The 18,776-nt window shown below is 43.2% G+C and overlaps 1 protein-coding gene across 3 annotated transcripts in view; it reads left to right on the top strand.

Moving 5' to 3' along the window:
* The window catches only part of JAG2 (jagged canonical Notch ligand 2), a 61,700-nt gene that overhangs the window by 386 nt on the left and 42,538 nt on the right, over positions 1-18,776 (top strand). For 2 of the 3 annotated variants that reach the window (XM_004936419.4, XM_001235688.6), the window contains exon 2: positions 22-345. In XM_004936419.4, the coding sequence (XP_004936476.2) occupies positions 22-345 (324 nt within the window). Of the gene's footprint in view, positions 1-21; positions 346-835; positions 2,667-18,776 lie in introns of those variants that run through there. The other variant, XM_046941952.1, reaches the window with a different exon arrangement.

The following is an 18,776-nucleotide window of genomic DNA, read 5'->3' as shown; positions in this document are numbered from 1 at the left end:
CCTCGGCTCTTTTATTTTTAGGTGTCCCGCGGCACGGGCTATTTCGAGCTGCAGCTTAACTCGGTGCGGAATGTCAACGGGGAGCTGCTGAACGGGGAATGCTGCGACGGAGAGCGGAACCCCCCGGATCGGGACTGCGGCCGGGACGAGTGCGACACGTACGTGAAGGTGTGCCTCAAGGAGTACCAGGCCAAGATCTCCCCGGGGGGGCCCTGCAGCTACGGCTCCGGCTCCACCCCGGTGCTCGGAGGGAATATTTTGTATCTGAACGGCGACAAATACCATCCCCGCGGCAGGAGCCCCGAGACGGGCCGGATCGTCATCCCGTTCCAGTACGCCTGGCCGGTAGGTGCCCGCCCGGCTGCGGTGGCCGCCGCCGTTATTCTTCGCTCGGCCGTTTTCATTGCGCTCTTTAATCGCGAGGCGGGCGGGGGCCGCGCAACAGGTCGCGGTGCCCGGAGAGCGGCCGAGGGGCTTCGCGCTTGCCGGAGCCCGCAGCGTGCCGCGGGTGCGGCTCGGGGCCGCCTTAGCGCGGAAGCGCTTCACGAAAAGAATTTAAACTCGTTGCTTTAATTTCTCCGTATTTAATTATGCGGAGAAGTCGCGGGGCGCAGCGGCGCGCGCTGCCCCCAGCAGGGGGCGCCATGAGGCGCGGCGCAGGTGGGGGCGCGGCGCGGGGCGCGTGCCGCGGCTCGCGAAGGGCGCGAGCTGCCGCCCCTCCTGGGGCGCGGGCGGGGCCGCCTGAGGGCGGGGGGGAAGGGGGGAGCGGCGGCGGCGGCGGCGGTGGTGGCGGCGCGCGCGCGCCCCCGCGGCGACCGTTGGAGCGGGGGTGGGAGGGGCGCCGCGCGGCGCCGCCGTTGGGTGCGCGGAGGGAGGAGGGCGGCGCCCCTCACTCAGCTCCGCACCTGTGTGGGGACGGCGGCGCTCGCGGAGGGAAGCCGAGCTGCCACCCCGCGGATGAGCGGGGGAGGGTATCCGAAGGCCGGCGTTGAAACCGGGACCGCGTGTGAGGCGCTGGTGCCGCTCGTGTGCCTCCTTTTCCCTCCTCCCCGTTGCGGGGCTGGTGCGGCGGCACAGCTGAGGGCGATGAGATCGGAGCCGCACCTGCGGCGGTCACCTGCAGAGCGGCGTCTGTGGGGCCCTCACACACCGCCCATCGGGTCGGGCGGCTCGCGGGGTCCTTATTTCCAGCACTGAGAACGTGGAGGGGCAGAGCTGCTCGTTTGTGCTGAAGGAGACGCTCCCCAACGGCCCTCCAAAGTTCCTGTGCTGTTGCAGATCTGCTGTCCCAGGGGTACCACAGGAGCCCCTGTTTGGAGGCTGGGGCTTTGCTCGAGTTAGGCTGAATAAATGTGGGTGAATGGTTCATGTCTCTACGTGGTCACTCGTGTTCTGATTGCTGGGCTCTCCGATCACCTTTGTTTCCATGCCCGTTGAAATCAGGTTGCTGTTAATGGGTATGATCAGTACTGTATGAACAGGGCATTTGGAACTGTGCTCTGAAGTGAAGGTTGAGAGAAAAATGAGTACTATTCTCCTCTTTGTTGACTGTAATACTTGGTGAAATCATAGACTTGAGGAGATTTCAGTAACATTAGTACCTCAAACGTTATCTGCACGAGGAAGTAAAGGTGGCTGAAGTTGCACTTCTAATTTGCCAGTTTCCGGTACTGCTGTGTGGAAACAGGAGGAGGGCTGGATAATCCCTGTGGTCCTAAAGCCCAGCTGCCTTTGTTTGACTCTGTTGGAATAAGCACATCCCTACCTTGCAGCTGTGAGATACGGTTGTTCTGTGCTCATCTAGTCCTGAGAGCACAAGCCTACCTGTTCTTGCCCCATGTCTCACAGGTAGATCACTGCTGTGTCTCTGAGCGTATGGTACCATGCCTGCTGTTACTGCTTGTACCATTGCCTCCTCAGTGTTGTACAGGAGCTGAAGACTTTGATGTCTGTAGCTCCGCTGCTTCTTTGCAGCTGTTGCAGAGCAGCCTGTCATTTATTTGAACAGTGCCATTGCAGTCTGGTGGGTGGCTGGCTGATTTCTGGAAGGTTTACTGAACCCTCTCCCTGCCCACCATTGATGCTAAAAATAAGGTGTGGAGTAGTTGTATGTCTTAAAACAGTCCTTGTATTGCTGTCTGCAGATGCACTGAAGGAAAGAAGTCCCTCTGTGTTGTTGTTTCATCTTGAGTTATGGGTGCTCACTTGGATGAGGAGCACAGCATCTGTCACAGCTGTACATAATCCATATAGACTGTGCAAATAGATGCTTAAAGGCAATGCTGTTTTAACAACTTTTTTAAAGTGGATTGGTTCCTGGTGAAATTTCAACTTCTGAGGCAATTTCAAGATTACTCTTACCTCTGTACCCAAACGAGAAAAAGAACAGTATAGACATGGTCTTTTCACTTGTGAAACAAGTTAGCTTTAGTGCGTGGAAGGACTCGGTATAGTTCTAGACTGGATGTGTAAGGCTGGGAAATCCAGTCCTGATGGAAGCCAGCAGTAGTCTCTGTGGATTTCTTACTGGAACTCATCTGGATGATAGCTCCAAGGATACTGATAGATGAATGTATAAATCACTTCAGGGAGGATTTTTTGACATCTGTTTGATATTGCGATTCCTCAAGCTAACAGCAGCTGTAGTGCAAGTACAGTCGTGAAAGGTATTTTTGCCTTTTTGTTATGCTGTTTTGTGTTATTTTTTTTTAATTTGACATAGTGAAAGTTTACTGTTAAAGGATTTTGCTCTTAAAGAGCACTTTTGTCTTCTGTAAAGCTGCAGTACCAGACTTCAGTGGCTTCTACTGTTTAATACAGAGAGGGTTATCCTGCTTATTCTGATTTCCTGTCTTCTTTAATATCATTAGTCTGATCTCTGATTTGCAAGAGGAGCTTGGGATATTGCCAAAAAGTTCTTAAAATTGCTACCTTGGGATACATCATCCCCAGAAATCTGGCAGTGGGAGAGGCTGAGGAACAGCTAGAACAATACAGCTGTCTTCTTCACCCACCTACCTCACATTTCTTTTGCCTCCTGCTGTAAAACGTGCAGCTTAATGCTCTTTTGAGGCCGTTAACAAACAGATGATGCAATTACAGTTTGTGTGATTTTTAAAACGAAAAAGAAGGTTCCAAATAGCTTTGAGGAATAAATTCTGGTCACTTGCACAGCTTAGGTTCGTTAAGCATTTTTATAGCACAAAGCTGTTTGTTCAGACACTGATGCTTCAAGTCCCATCTGAGTCAGAAAAAGCTTACAGAGCAGCAGTTACCATTAACAGGATAGCAGCAGGGTTTTAGCTTTTTGGTTTGGTAAGGGAGGGGTTACTTGGAATGCTGTTTTCAAAGCTGTTTTAAAGGTAAAGACATTCTCTTGGATGTATCATGCAGAACAATTTTTCATAATCTTTGCAAGATGGCGTGAAGTAGAGTTTGTGTGTGGTTTTTCTCTCCACCCTGTTCCTTCCCTCAGGGAATCTGCAGCTTTTCCTGTACTGTAAGTGTTGGTATGGCATTCATTACTTCAGTTAATTAGTCATATAGAGGAATTGTTCTGACTAGTCGTGGCTGTTGAAATCATATATAACAGTGTGCATAATTATCTCCTCTCGGCCCCTCTGTTGATGCTCTGGTGTGACTGACAGTGCAGTGTATGTATGAGTACTCTTTGCTCTGAACTCTGCAGGTGAACTGCAGAGTTCAGGGACTTGAAAATAAGTACCAGGAAGAAAGCCATCAATGTCACTTCTTTCTCCTTACCACTTATCGGGTGCTTAGCTTTTGGGCTTTGTATGTGTCTGAGTAAGGGCTCCTCAGTGTTCAGGAGGAACACTGTAAGTGTGCCTTCCCCACTAGGGTGTAGGCAGCTCATTTGTTGTATTTATATTCTTGCAACTCAAGCTTTTCCTGTTGAAAGTGTGATTACAGCACCTATCTCTGAAGTTCTGAAGTACTATTAGCTTTCAGGTAGCTGAAAATAAGTGAAAGGATGTACGTTTAATATTCAGACTGTGTGAGTTTCATCTGCGTGCAGTCCACATGTGAGACCCATCTAAATGCCTGGAAGTGTTCAGCCTTGAGCTAAAACATAAACTGGTATATGAACCATTGTGAACATAAAGCTGTTGAAAGGATAACTTGGCTGCTGCAGTAAATGCTGGATTTCTTAGAAAGCAACTATACCCCCTCCTCTGCCAAGACCTGAGCAGGAATACTTGACCTTAGAGCTTTTATTACCTAATGGGTGCAGTGCTCTGGCATCTTCAGATGGTGTCTACTTCAGTAATGTCCTCTGCATCAAACTCTCCATCGTTCTAATTTGCAGACTTGTGTATGTTGTGAAGGCAACTAGGTCCTTGAAGGCATTTAGCCTTGAAGTACATTATCTTGATCCTTGGTGCCTGCAGGACTCTAGATAGACAAGCACACTTCCTACAGTTGGACTATTTTTGTTTGGCTGGTAGAGCTACAACTGGTCTACCTTCTGACTTAACACAGACATCACTTCTCAAAATCAGGATCTTGAGGCTTCGTAATGAAAACATCCTGGATTAGGTTACTGCATGCTCCCTGGTAGGGTAAATGTACATTCTGTCACCTTGGATGGTGATCCGTCATGTCAGATGTGCTCAAATTAGGCAGGTTAAAGCTAGACCATTGAGCATTCAAAAGGGTTCCTGTATGCGGTTGTACCAATGAAACATAATGGATGCCTTTATCATGAAGATCAGAAGTTCCCAAGTGAAACATCAAGTGATACTCAGTGTGCTTTGCCTCTGAATAATTGTACTTTGCCCTACTGAAACTTTTTTTAAAAAAAGAAAGTACAGCATCCACAAACTCAGTCTTAGGGAATACCTGAGGGCAGGAAATAAGCAAGAGCATCACCTTATACCAAATGTAAAAATCTGTCTGGTACAGTGTGCGATTCATGTGCTGTATAAGCACTCATTAGCAGAGCAAGTCAGCTTGGAAAAAATAATGTAGAAAGTAGCTGTCTATATTGATGGACTGCATAAATGTTTGATGTCTTATTTACCAACAGCTTACCTCTTTTCCCAAATGGAAGTCTAAGCTGAAAGCAGTAATCTTTTTCAATATTCTACTCCTTTTCCATCCCTGAGCTTGCAGGTTATTGACTGCCAGATTGCCTTGTTCGTAGATGTGGGACTGCCCTGGTAACTGGCACGGCAAACTGTTCCTTGTGTTTACAAAAGCACCTGCAGCCCTTTCACACATAAAGTCATTCCCTGCCTGTTGTGTGGTTCAGGGACAAACAACATGTTGGATCAGAGTACTTGGACTTTCTCAATCTGTATGTCCTCAGTCTTAGAGAAGCAGGTCAGGGAATCATAAGCTTTCACCTGCCTAGTACTCTATTTGCCTTAAAACCTTTTTGATCAGAAAAAGAGCATGTTGAGGGGATGATTTATTACATAAAAATATCCTTTCAGTTTTGGATTATGCAGATAGAGTAGCTTGCAGGTTTTGCCATGTTCCATTTTAAATGAAGATCATCTGGTTGTGTTTTAGAGACTAGTTCTTAGCAGTGCTGAGTAGTAGCAACTCCACTTGATTTCAGTAGCAGCTGCAGGTGTCACCTCTAAAAAAGAATCAAGGCCTTAATGGTGGGCACTTCAGAACCACTCTTTGAAAAAGGGATTTATTATTGGCATGCTGTCTGTGCCAGCGACTATTTGCAGCTTGCCTGAAATAGAAAGCCTAAAGACTTAAGTTTCATGTAACTGTAGAAAATCTTATCTTCTAATTTGAAGCAGAAATGTTCTGCACACTCTTAATCCTTCATACACTGCTGTTATTGAATCTAGAATTTCTTACAGCTTTGGAATAAATGTGCCTTAGAGGACAGTATTTTATTAATTACTCAAGCCTTTGTACTTCAACGCTCTGGAGGGGTTTTTGAACATCATGGGGATGACCAAAAAGGAAAGAACACCTCTATTTATACTCCTTGAAACCTTCAATAGGTAAACACTTGCTTATTTATTAGAAGAAACTGAGGCTAATCTTAAAACTTGCAGGTAACTTTCCCTCCAGGGCACTGAATGGTATGCTCGCACTTCTTGCCAGCTTTCTAATCTTTATTCCAGAAGGTGCTCCAGCCGGCTTCTTAGTGATACAGTGTGCTCTTAGGCACAAATGACAAAGGTGTTAAAGCAGTTGGGATTACCTTTTGCTAGAGCATGTGAGGTGGAGAAGAAGGCGAGGTAGAAACCGAGCGTGTTCCGTTCACCACAACATGGTGGTTTGGGCTGTTTGAAGATGTTCCAACTACTGTTTTCTCAAAAAAAAAAAAAAACAACCCCACCAAGCCCAAAAAACAACCCACCAGCCTGTATATGAAAGATCTGCGATAGACGTGAGAGCATGTAGCTTTCATCTTAAACGATGTGGTTCATCTTTAACATAGTGGTTGGGGTAAAACCATAATTGGATGTGTTTATATCAGGCTTGTGATATTTGGCCTATTTGAGCCATGGTCCCATTGTATTGTAGGCTGAGAGATCCTCTGAAGTTCAAGGAAATCTGTTGGTCTAGATGTTGAGAAGCCTTGTATTGTTAAATTTAACTTCTGAGTTTGGTGCTACTGCTTTTGTATTCCCTGCACAAATCCAGCTCATCATGAGTTTAAATTGCTATTAAGAGTTCATTGGCTGCCAGCACAGAAGCTATGAAAAATTAAGCTTCTGTCAAGCCATAAATGATGTGAAACAATTACTTTTTATGGATGCAGAAGTGCCAAAAATGGTTTGGTGCAGTTTTAATCTGCTTGTCATTAATAGGTTGCCACACACTTTTTCTCTTGTATGAGAGAGATTGTATTTAAGGCAGGTGGTGTGCAAGGTAAACAGTGATTTATTTTTTGCCTTTCAAAATGACTTTCATTTGTTGGTGTCTGGCTGACCCCTCTGCTGAGCAACACTATGTAGGTGAGAGTCACTGTGCAGGTGAGATGGGTGGAATTTACCTGTTCTGTGTAATCTCACTCCTTCACTTGTTTTTCCTCTATGTGTTGGTTTGTGTAAGCGTGGGCTCTGGAATACATGCTATGAACATACTTCAGAAACTGAGTTCATAAAGCAGCTGTGATCACATCATACACTTAGTCATCTGCAGAAGCTTTAAATTACTCCATGCCTGAAAGCTTCTCTCCTTTTTCTTAAAACAAGACCAATGTTTTGTCAACTCTCTGTGGGTCCTATTTGCATTGCTTGCTGTAGTTAGAGCTGCTCAGCCTACTGAAGAGGGAGGGAGGGTCACATTACTGCTGGAACACCGGTTGACTTTCCCTTGGGTTGCTCCAGTTCCATATGCTGGTATCCACTGAGCTGGAAGAAGCTGTGAGTGGTGGCTTGAAAGCAGGATGACTAGATAAAAGAATGAATAAGGGTGTAATGGTAGTGCTTCTGGCCCGTTAATGCTAAGTGAGATACTAAAGGATGGTTGCTGCTGCTCCTTGGCAGCAACTCTACTACTCTCTTCCTCTTCAGCACTCAGTCTTTGTCAGGCTTGTGGCCAGAAAGCTGCTTTAGCTCCTGGTTAGTAGGCATCTAAATTTGGTTGGCCTTTGGCCAGTGCTGGCTGCTGTTATTGACTTGGTGACTTTGGGATGATGTGTTTAGCCATCCTGTGAGTGGGAGGTGACACATGGTATGGCTACCTCCCATGTGCCCTGGCTGCTGTCACTGAGGCTGGGTAGCAGGCCAGTGTGTGGATGGCTGGGCTCACCTGTGCTGCATCATGCTGTGCACCTGCAGAGCTACCGCCTGTGTGGAGTGGTGGGACTGTCCTGCAGCTACTGCCTTCCTCTGCTGTATGCCTTGGGACAGAGCTTCAGGAGCACATAGGGATGTGTGGATGTCTTTTCTAGATCATCTCAAGTCAGAGGAGTGGCCATGTCAGGGGCTTTTGGTGCCTTTGCTTGCTGTGTAAGAAAAAACAACCTGTATATAAAACTTAGCAGGCAGTCTTAATTGGTGACTGTCATAGGTGCATTGATATGGAAGAGCACTGAAGCTAGTCTAGGACTGAACAATTAAGTCACTATTCTTTAAATTACTTGGATACCTTTGGCTGTGGTGGCCTGGGTTCTGTTCAGTGATGTGCAAAGCAGTAGGTGCATCTCAGCATCTCCAGAAACTTGGATACAAACTCACACTGAGACGAATGCTTGCTGTTAATCTGATATGTCTGCTGTTGCTTTAGGTATTGAACTTATTTCTTATAACTATCTCCAGAGAATGGTTTACCATTATAAAACATTGTTTAATAGCTGAGCTACAGCTTGTGCTTATTTACTAAACTCTGTCTCCGGGGTGATTTTTAAGAATGGTAATTAGCTATTACTGCATATGAAGAGGAGGAAAACTGACTTCTACAGACTCCAGTTTTGGATACTGACTAAAAGTTAAAAAGTGTATCAAGTGAAAATCTTCTGGTAGCTAAGTGCTAAGAGGAGCTGAGCTAGAAACACAGTAAGCGTGGATTTTTATCTGTGGTTGAAATTAGTGTGCTCCTCAGCAGCAGTTAGAATGCTGTATTAGATGGAAGGGGCATGGCATTTCAAGGCTGAATGGCAATCTTAGTCTTACTTGATTAGAGCTTGCTGAGGTTGCTAAGAAACAGCCTAATAGTCCTTGAGTAACCAATTACATGCCCCTTGGACAGATGCACAGGTGCTCATTCTCTAAAGTTTTTTTTAAATCTGAGATAAGACTGGAGTATTAGTACATAAACTGCAATCTGTTTACATCCTGCTTCAGGCTTGAAAGTCCTGATTGTATATATCTTGTTCCCAGCAGGATGTGTTCTGGTGGCTTTTATTCAGTACATTATTATTTTATTATTATTACAATGCATCTTCGATTTCCAAATAGTCCACTGGTTTTCTAATCTGTTGTGCTTTCTAGTTCTCTGAACATAGCAGCTTAACTAACCGAGCATCTGATGCTTGAATTGGACGAACTTTACACTACCAGGCTTTTAATAAGGTGACAGTATCAATACTGATGCAGTATCTTGTATTAGAAGAAAATGCTGTATCAGGTTGAGCAACTTTCAGCACTCATGGAGCAGTACATGTAAATGGTAGTGAAATACTGCATGAGCTGGCTGTTAACTTAAAACACAAGATGTGATATTCTGGTCTTTTCTGGGTGTATAGTTCTATTCACTGATGTTTCAACTTAAAATTTGTTAAGTTGTTAATGTAAAACAGTCTACATTTTTAAAGCTTAAGGTCCTGGATTCTAGCTGGGGAACTTAAGCTCCCTTGAGGGAGCTGGTTGATCTTGGAAGGCTTGACTGACATATGCTTTAGGCAGTGAACTGAGGAATATATGAGGAGCTTAGTTATTGATCTACTCCAATGAAGACTTCACTAGGAGTTCAGCAGGGTGTGCAGTTCTGGGTACTATTTGTTATTCTTTCTGTTGGCTGAAGACAGTTCTAACAGTATTGGTCAGGTAACTTGTGCTGCTGCCTCAGATTTTTGGGAGGTGGTTCCTTGCTCTTGTGCTGTGCATAAACTTTCTTTTTGTGTGTGGTTTTGATGATTCTACTTCTCTATGATGTTAAAACCAGTATGACTTTCCTTATGTTGTAACATGGAGTCTTCACTGTAACTGGCTGCATGCTATTGAAGTCTAGAAGTCAGATCAGGTTTACTTGATGATGGATATTTAAGACCAAGTATAGCCCTTGTTTATGGTTGTTTGTCTATACAACAATGAAGTGATAGCATCTCCTGTATTGTTTATAAACTGCTCTTTAAGCCGTGTATTTATATATAGGCATAAAGCATTGTAGTATTGCATTCATCTGTTGAAGACCTTTGTAGAACTGAGTATTGTTCCCTGGTTGATCCATACAGACCGATGCTTTCTTCTATTAAAAAGTGGGAAAAGGGATGGAAGTAGAGAAACTAACTTAGACTTCTGTTCTGAATACTTCAAATACTCACACTCTTGCAGTATTTTCTGATGTTCATCATTAAGCTGTGGTGACTTTAGGGTTGCACAGCTTGTAGTTGCTTTGCATCTTTCTCTGTAAGAGAGAATATGTGAAGTGGTTGCTCGAATTTATTTGGTGGCAATTCTTAGCTGTTAATTTCCAGAAATGAAATCCCTTTTTTTCTAGCACTATATGTTACTGTGCACTGCCATAGTGAACTGTCATAGAACTTGTTCTGTACAAGTTTTTGAGTATCAACAACTTCATATCTACTCCCTGATCACTGCAAATGTAGGGTAAATAAAATGAGCTGGCAGGAGGAGTTTGACTTACAACAGCCTCATAGCAGTGTTAATTTGTATGCCCCTAAGTCATGGATGGACTCTCAAGTTGTGATGGTCTGCATGACTTCAGTTTACTAAGGAATCTGGAGAAAGTAGAAGAGCAGAAGTGTTAAAGAGATTGAGAAGTATTCACTTACAGGTCTTCCTGAGTTATGGTTCCTAGTTTGGGCTACCAAAACCATTCTTTGAACAGTTTTTTAATGCTAATTGGCTTTACATGGCTTCTTTTTTTTGCTTATTCTTTCTTAGGAAGGAAACTGACATTGATACTTCAGAGAAGTAACTAGTAGTTAACAATGAAATCAGTTTGAGAACTTGCTGTGAGACCTCCCTTCTGTGGCTTCCAGATCTGTCAGTGTGGGGAAGAAAAAATAGAGAAGCACTCTTAATTCACAAGTGCCTGCTTTCACTTTTTGGTCCATCTGCTGTGCTATACCTGTTACAAAGCTTTCCTTCCAAAGGCTTGCCAATGTGTGGGTTTTGTCTGATCTATACTAACATAAAGCTACATTGGGTTCCCACCACTTTACATTCACTTGAAGAATATGATTTAACATCAGAGTTGTGATGCTGCTTTGTTACACTGTAGTTAATAAACTTGAGGTTAGCATATACACAGATAGTGTCTTGGAATTGTAGGCTTCATATACTGGTGTATGCTGTATCAATTTGCTGCTGTAAGCAGTTAATTTTTAATAGTAATTAAATACAGCATAGTGATTGGTGCTGAAAATGTGACTTATTTGCTGTAGCTACAGAGTACTGTTCATAAGATTCCATGTTGCCACTAAAATAAGAATCAAGCATTTGTTTTGGGAGCATCTTTATATACGCTTTTCTGGACACTGGTGCTGCCATGTATACGTAACTGTGTGCTTGTCTACATGCAGATTCCTGTTAAATCCTTTATTCAAATACATTCTGTGTGTTGATCTCTGAAAGAATTTGTCCTCTTATAGCGGTAGCTTTTCTGGTCATCCTATTTCTGTATGTTTATGGAGAGCAGTGAGATACAGGTAGAGCGGGGAGTGTTGGTCATTTCTGCAGCATCCTGGTGCTGAGGTGGTTGTAAGGTAAGGTGAGCAACTACCTATGAAATCGACATTAAAGTCTTTCAGTTCAGCTGTGGCTAGCAAAATCTTCACTTATGTGTCATCTTTCATACATATCTGGTATTGCCCACTTAGCTTTAATGGGACTCAATTGGGTGGAATTGATGAGAAAGTTGAGAAGAACTTAGAAAAACACTGCCTTTAGCTCAGTGCTTCTGTAGGAACAGAGGTTGAGTGAGGGCCTCTCTGCTTCCTGGGGCAATACATCCACGCTCATTAGGTTGAGCTAGTTTTGTGGGCACCTGCCTTTTCATAAACAAAGGAAAAGATGGTGGTGCTACCAACAGCTAATGTTATTTAAAAGGGTTGCGATTAAAATACTCTTTATTCTTAGGAATTTTACATATATAGAACTTAAGGGCATAGTTATCTTTTCTATATTCGTCTACCTTCTTGGTATGTGTATTTGCAATACAAAAGGGTGCATGCAGGTGTTCTGTGTTTAGAACCATAACTGAAGTATGTTATTACATAGTTACTTTAATTCGCTCTTGACTTCAAGTTGAAATTATAATGATGTATGGCTTGAAGTGCCCAGAGGACACTAATATCCATGCCGCATGGAGCGCAGAGGGGAGGGAAGAGCAGGATTAATTACTAGTTCATCTTTTGAATTTGAAGTGTTAGCATAAAACAGGGCTTGCATCAACCTTTAATTGGTCTTTGTTGTTGTTACATACACATCAAAAGAGATGATCTAGGTACATTTTCATTAATGCAACAAGAAAGTGTACCTGTAATGGACTTAATTTATCATGGACTTCTTCCAACACTTTAGGAAAGGAGTAGGGCATGGATACTTAGTATCAAATTTGCCACCTTCAAAGATGGTGGCAAGGTTGAAAGCTTCATTTTGAATCTAATAAAATGATATTATGATGATGCCTATCTGACTGCAGTGTATTGCATTTGTACATGTCTTTCTAAAAGGCTTTTTTCTGTTCTCCTATTTCATTGATACTTCCTTCTGTTATTTGCTATTGGATTAACTTGGTGGATTTCTGGAAATTCCCAGCGCTGGCCTCAGATGTGGTAGAGAAGACAGTATCTTAATAGCCCTGAAGTTGTGAGGCTATTTAAGGTGTAAATAGCTTTCATGTAAAAGGCAAATACATATTGAAACTTAATCCCATGACTCTGTTTCTGAAAGTGTTTTTTTTGCCAGGCCAAAGGCTGTCCACTGAAATCAGGCACTGATGGAGAAACATCTGCTGGAGTTGTTACTTTTCTGTATGTAATTTCTGATCTAATCTCTGTTTCTAATCTCAGTTTAAAAGCACCCTGTGTTCTCCCGAAGTAGGATAGAAGGGAAGGCTATGACTTGAGGTTCCAGCAGGTTTGCAAGGTTGATTCCCACTGAAGTTGCTTTAATTTTTCTTGCTTTTTCCTACTCTAGAGCTGTCAAAGAAAAACAAAAGTCTGGGGAGTTTGTACTGGGATCTCTGTGAGGCAGGTGCAGTGCAAACCGTGCACTTGTATGATTACCCTCAGGTAAACCAGTTAGGATGTTGTAGCTTCTCTTCATATGGCTGTAATACAGCATGCCAAATTGCATTGTTTTGGTAGCTGTTACATTTTGAATAACTTTAAATTTGAAACAGTTGGCTTTACTATATCTGATTTCTTCTCAGGCAGAGAGGGACAGTGTGCTGGCGCCATTTTATACCCATGCATTGTAGCGTGTATGGAAGAGATGTGACAGTTGGTAGAAGCTGTTTTTCTTAATGAAGCCTGTTTTCCTCACTCCTTGATATTTTGTGGGCCACTGGTTCTCTGTCAGCAGATCTAGGGATCTACCTCCTTGAAGGTAATAGATGAGTGCACGCAAAATCTGCCATGCTTTTTGTTTTAGGCTGCAAAGTTTGGTTTCCTTTACGTGGAAGAAAAGCAGCTTCAGTGAGCCGTTGAATGGTACTAATTTTTTGGTAGTATTTTCTATCTTTTTCAAAAACCAGGAGGAGTTTCTTCTGTGGGTACTTATTAAATATGTCTTTCAAGGTGTTTTTCATAGAATCATAGAATCGCTAAGGTTGGAAAAGACCCACAGGATCATCCAGTCCAACCATTCACCCTTCACCAATGGTTCTTGCTAAACCATGTCCCTCAACACAACATCCAAATGCTCTTTGAACACCACCAGGCTTGGTGACTCCACCACCTCTCTGGGCAGCCCATTCCAGTGCCTGACCATCCTTTCAGAGAAGGAGTATTTCCTAATGTCTAGCCTGAATCTTCCCTGGTGCAGCTTGAAGCCATTCCCTCTAGTCCTATCACTAGTCACATGAGAGAAGAGGCTGACCCCCAGCTCACTACAACCTCCCTTCAGGTAGTTATAGAGAGCAATAAGGTCTCCCCTGAGCCTCCTCTTCTCTAGACTGAACAATCCCAGCTCCTTCAGCTGCAGTTTTCCATACTGGACAATGTATAAAAGCTTGCAAACTTTTTCCAATAGGCTTCTCTGTAGGTATAACTTTGAAAGGCTGGTGATATACTAGCTGGTGCTTCCCTATCCCTGTTCCTTTTGGACAGTTTGCTTTCTGAGGTTGCTGAGGATTCTGCTTCAGGCTCAGATTGTGAAGCTGTGCTGTCCAAACCCTGAACTGAGCTTAATGATGTCTCAGTGCTGCTGGGGCAGATCTGAAGAGCCATCGAGATGTGTCATGTGGTTAGCTTTATTGGGGCTGCTCAAAGTAACCATGCAGAGTATGGAGAAAAATCCTTTAAAAATGTGGGCTCTTAACATGGCTTGCTTTGGAGAGACTGATAGTCCTGTAGTTATTATTCCAGAATACAAACAGCAAATTCCTTCAATTATTAGAAGGTAGGCATTATGGATAGTAGTCAAGTATTTGAGGTGGCTCCCTCAGGTTGGGCAAATTTCAGCAGTCTGTGACTTTTCTTTCCCAGCTGTCCAGTTCTAACATTTCTCCAGTTAGCTGGTATTTCCAGTCTGCCACAGGCACTTTTGCCTTCATAACTATCTTACCAGTCACGCAACTTAATCTTCACCCTTTATATTGTGCCCCCAGCTCCCCTCAAATAAATACAGGCGGTGTTCTGAAGGCAGTGCTAACTCTCTTGGTTGGTTCTTGAGAATCATAGAATGCTAGAGGCCCAGTCTTTAGAGGGGTAAGTGGTACCTTATGCTGCTTCTGTTTGTGTAGAACTGCGATGCTTGGCTCAGTGACACATACAGATGGTGCCAAATCACTTTCTTTTGGAGTAAGTAGCCAGAGCTGGCACCAATCGTCTTATGTGTTACACAGAAGCCAGGAGAGATTGTTTTTGACCATAACAGATACAGTAGTTGAAGCCTGAAGATGAGTTGCCTAGTAATGCAAGTTCTGTTTCTCAGTTCAGCCTTCCTCAAGAAACGTAATGGGTTTTTCATTATTAGAACAGAGTTTTTAATATAGTGTGATCACAACTGTGTGGGAAAGATTGCTATGAGATCAGTAAGCTTAATATTTTATCTGACACTTGTCAATCTTCAGCAAGTTACTATTTAGTAAGTGCTTGTTTTGATTGTGCATTTCTCTTACCTTTCCTTGGATGACAGTATGTTCTGCTTTGTACCACCCAGCCTGGTGATAATCTCTCTTAAAAGACCACCTGGGCTACCATTTTCCCAGGAGAAGTTTCAAAAGCCACTAGGCCTCTAGATCTTTATTCTAGTTAGTAGCATCCCCTGATTAATAGCTCCGGCTCGGCTTGTCTTTTTCTTCAAATAGCTTTTATTTTGTGCTGCAACAATGAGAAGGCTTGGTATGGATGTGTTATATGCAGGATTTGGTGATTTTTGGAGTTGTCTAACTTCAGGTGACATTTCAGTACTGCAGAAAGGACAATTCCAATTCAGTTTTTTTTTCAGTTAGAATTTCTCAGATGTTACAGCTTTCACAGAGGAGTTCCAAGGTGCAATTATATAATCTAATTCTGTTTTGTTTTTCCTTCATCCCTCAAACATTGCTTGGTCACAATTTGGGTTACCCCAAGGTAGGTACTGATGACTTGAGCAGGCCTGCAAGGCCCTACACAGTAAATACTTCTTAGGAGTCTCTTGTTTTAATGCTAGCTATCAGAAAAAGTGAATACTTCATCACCTACCTGGTTAAAGATGGAGTTTAGGAAACATAAACAAATCCTTATGGATAAGAACTAGGCAAGAATATTTAAGAACTTATTTTTTTCAAACAAGAACCTTCATTTAGTTGTGATTGGTGTCAAATGCTTGTGTTAGTCTGCTCATGGATTGCCAAGCTTTGCATGAAATACCTTCTTGTCTTGTTTGCTTTTTGTGTGCGTTTTTTGTCCCTGAGCATGGCTCCTGTTGGTTTACTTTGACCTGAAGTTCTTGTCAAGGACAGGAATAGATTAACAGGTTTTTCTTAAGCATCTCCTGGGCCTTTTGTAATAGAAATCTACAAAGCTGCATACTTCAGTTCTTTCCCTTCCAGGTTGAAGAGTTTTGACAGTTGTTTTCATCCATTGTAGGAAAGTCATTTCCTACTTGGTCAGGGCACACTGAAGCCGTGCTGCTTTGCAGCACCTTCTGTTATAGAATTGCCAGTGACAAGACAGTCTGTGGTTTTTTGTGTTCCCCATGTTTCTTTGGTTAGAGCCAAAGCGTCCAGCTGCCCTCAAAGTCTTAAGGAGTCAAGACACGGATGAGAGTTGGGGACCTGATCTCTTGCTGTAATGTGATCAAAGAACTTGTGCTGAGCTTGTGAACGCAGCTTGCTTGGATAGAATGAACTGGCTCTAATGGACTGAATGAGTAGAGGTGGTCATGGAATCAACTTAGGAGATGTATTTTGTGAAAACTTGCTTATCAAAACAAATTTTTGCAGAAGAAAGAACAGTCACAGGTGTCATTAACAGGATTTTGACATTCTCTGAGAATTGGTTCACATTCAGCAGTGTTGGAAGCTTAAATGACAGGATTTGAAATGTTTCTTCCGAGTCACTATTGATGTACTTAGTTTTATGAACTACTTGTTTTTATTGAGATGTGTACACAGGAGATGTCTAGAGGTAGCACAGGCAGAAGGCTCTTGCTGTGAAATAGAAGTGTTTCAACAAAAGTGATCAATGGAATAGCTGGTAGGTTGGGTTGATGTTAAACATGGCTTTTTTGATCTCAGCAATAGAATGGTATTGCAGGACCCTTTGCACCTGAGGTAACAAAGTATTCTCTGCTTGTTGTTGTTCTTTAATTCTGGAGCTGTAAGCAAGAGGTCTGGAAGCTAATTCTGGGTGGTTTGTTCAGGTGACTGCGAATGACAGTTTAGGCTTCAGAGGTGGAACTTAGTCTCCCTGAGTATAGCAGAGATGTGTGTATCCTGGATTTGGAGAAGGGAAGATGGTCTGGGGTGGGGGTGAGTAGCAGATTGCTATAAAAGCAGGAGTTAGTTATATTCAGCAAGACTAGCATTAATGCTATGCATGTAGTGGTGAAAGGAACTGTTAAATTAGGGATGGGCTCTTCTACAGCCTTTACAGTTTCCTGTGAGTGGAGTACTAGCTAGCAGCTTTTCTTCAGATAAGCCTTGGCAAGACTATTGCCTGTGCAGATTTTTTGCAGCTTTTCTAAATGAGAAGCTAATTACTTGCTTCTGGTGCTGTGAAAACCTGGTGAGGTATGTGCTCCCTACTTACTGGACAAAGAGACTGCTTGGTCTGCAGCTGCTGTCATCATTTAGGGCCACTGCTGAGGTTTTTGGGAACGAATAGTCCTTCTAAGTTGTCATTTAGTATAATGTTAAACTAGCTTAGGTTTGCTTTGGGTTTGTTTTGGGTGCTAAACTGCAGGCTTGTGGGTTATTCTGGTGGTTTATCTTATATATAGATGAGAGCTTTGTCTGCTTTGTAGTAGTCTGAAGTGACTGTTAACATCTTCCTTTGGAGATCTTTAGTTACAGACACTGACTGTATTTTATCCTCCTGTGAGCTACCTGAAAATGGGCCCTTGTTTCTACAGCTATTAGGTAAGGCTAATACAGAGTTTCAGATGACTTCAGTACTCCCCAGCTGAAAGTTTTCCTGTGAAATCTGAAGGCCTCTCAAGTTGCATGCTAGTATATCAGTAGGATGCAAGTATCTTCTGGCCTTCCCTTGAAGGTCTTCCTCCAGCTGTACTATTGAGTAACACATAGTTACATCTAATAGTTTGATTACCTTGATGAGAAGCCCACTGTGCTCCTTTTTCACAAAGATCTGTGTGCTGCCAGATAGGTGTTAGAATACCCCTTCGAGTTCCTTCTCGAAACTGTTTTCATTTAGGTACCTGCAGCCAGTTGCTGGTAGGATTCCTCCACCCAGTTCTGGGTTATTTTTGTTAGCTGAATGTGAGTCCCTACCTGAGTGTTGAGTATTAACTCTGATTCCAACTTATTCACCTGTTTTTATTTGTGCTCCTTTTTCAGTGAGATGACTCTTAATAGTCTAGACACCTTGATTTCCTCTTGCCACCCCCATATGCATACACATGTATACACCCCTCTATTTTTGAGTTTGCTTTGTTTGGGGGAGGAGAGGAAAGAGATGTTCAAGCTCATGTAGATGGAGATTTGATCCTGCTGACTGCTAACAGTGTCAAAAGTACCTTCTCTTTTCTCCCTTCCACCTCTCTCAGGTTTTGTAGGCTTCCTAAAGAGGGTCAGGTGGGGCTCATCTGTAAACAGTTCCCCTCTAAGAGCAGCGAGGCTCCAAAGCTTGTAAACATTGCTCTGCTCTTGTGACTTGGCCAAGAGGAGTCTAACTTCAGTAATTGCTCTCAAATGGATGACTTGAAGTTGCTCAACATCTTTCTGTTCTCTGCTGCCCATGTTTGCAGTACTCCAAACCAGCCTTCCGCAACGCTCCTGACAGAACACCATTGTTTGGCCCTGGTTTCCTAAGGGAAGGCTTTTTGTTTAGGCCTCACCATGGTACTTCTCAAATGAAAAATGGGGATTTATAGGAGTGGTCCTTTTATAATTTTGTGTTGGAATGATCCTTGCTTTCAGCAGACAAGTTCTTGCATGCAAGTATGTCTGAAATTTCTGTGAAGCTTCAAAAATGAGCTTCATTCTCTCTTTTCCCTGTATCCCTTGCCTGGAAAACAGGGCCTGGGGAGTGGGGAATGCTTACTCCTTCTGCAGAGGTCTCTGTTATGCCTTTGTCATGACTGCTTTGAAAAGACTAACCTGTGCACTTGTTCTATATGTCTGCCCTTAAAACTGTGCTGAAGATGGACCTTCTCTGAATCCTTCCCTTCTCCCTGCCCTTGCAATCTGGTTTATTTATGAGGAAGTTGTAAGGGCTTACAGAGCTGCTGGGGAAGGAAATGGAATATGCTTGCCTT

This window comes from Gallus gallus, chromosome 5 (assembly GCF_016699485.2).
Source record: "Gallus gallus isolate bGalGal1 chromosome 5, bGalGal1.mat.broiler.GRCg7b, whole genome shotgun sequence".
Lineage (NCBI taxonomy): Eukaryota > Metazoa > Chordata > Aves > Galliformes > Phasianidae > Gallus > Gallus gallus.
This window is presented reverse-complemented; position numbering and strand designations above follow the sequence as displayed.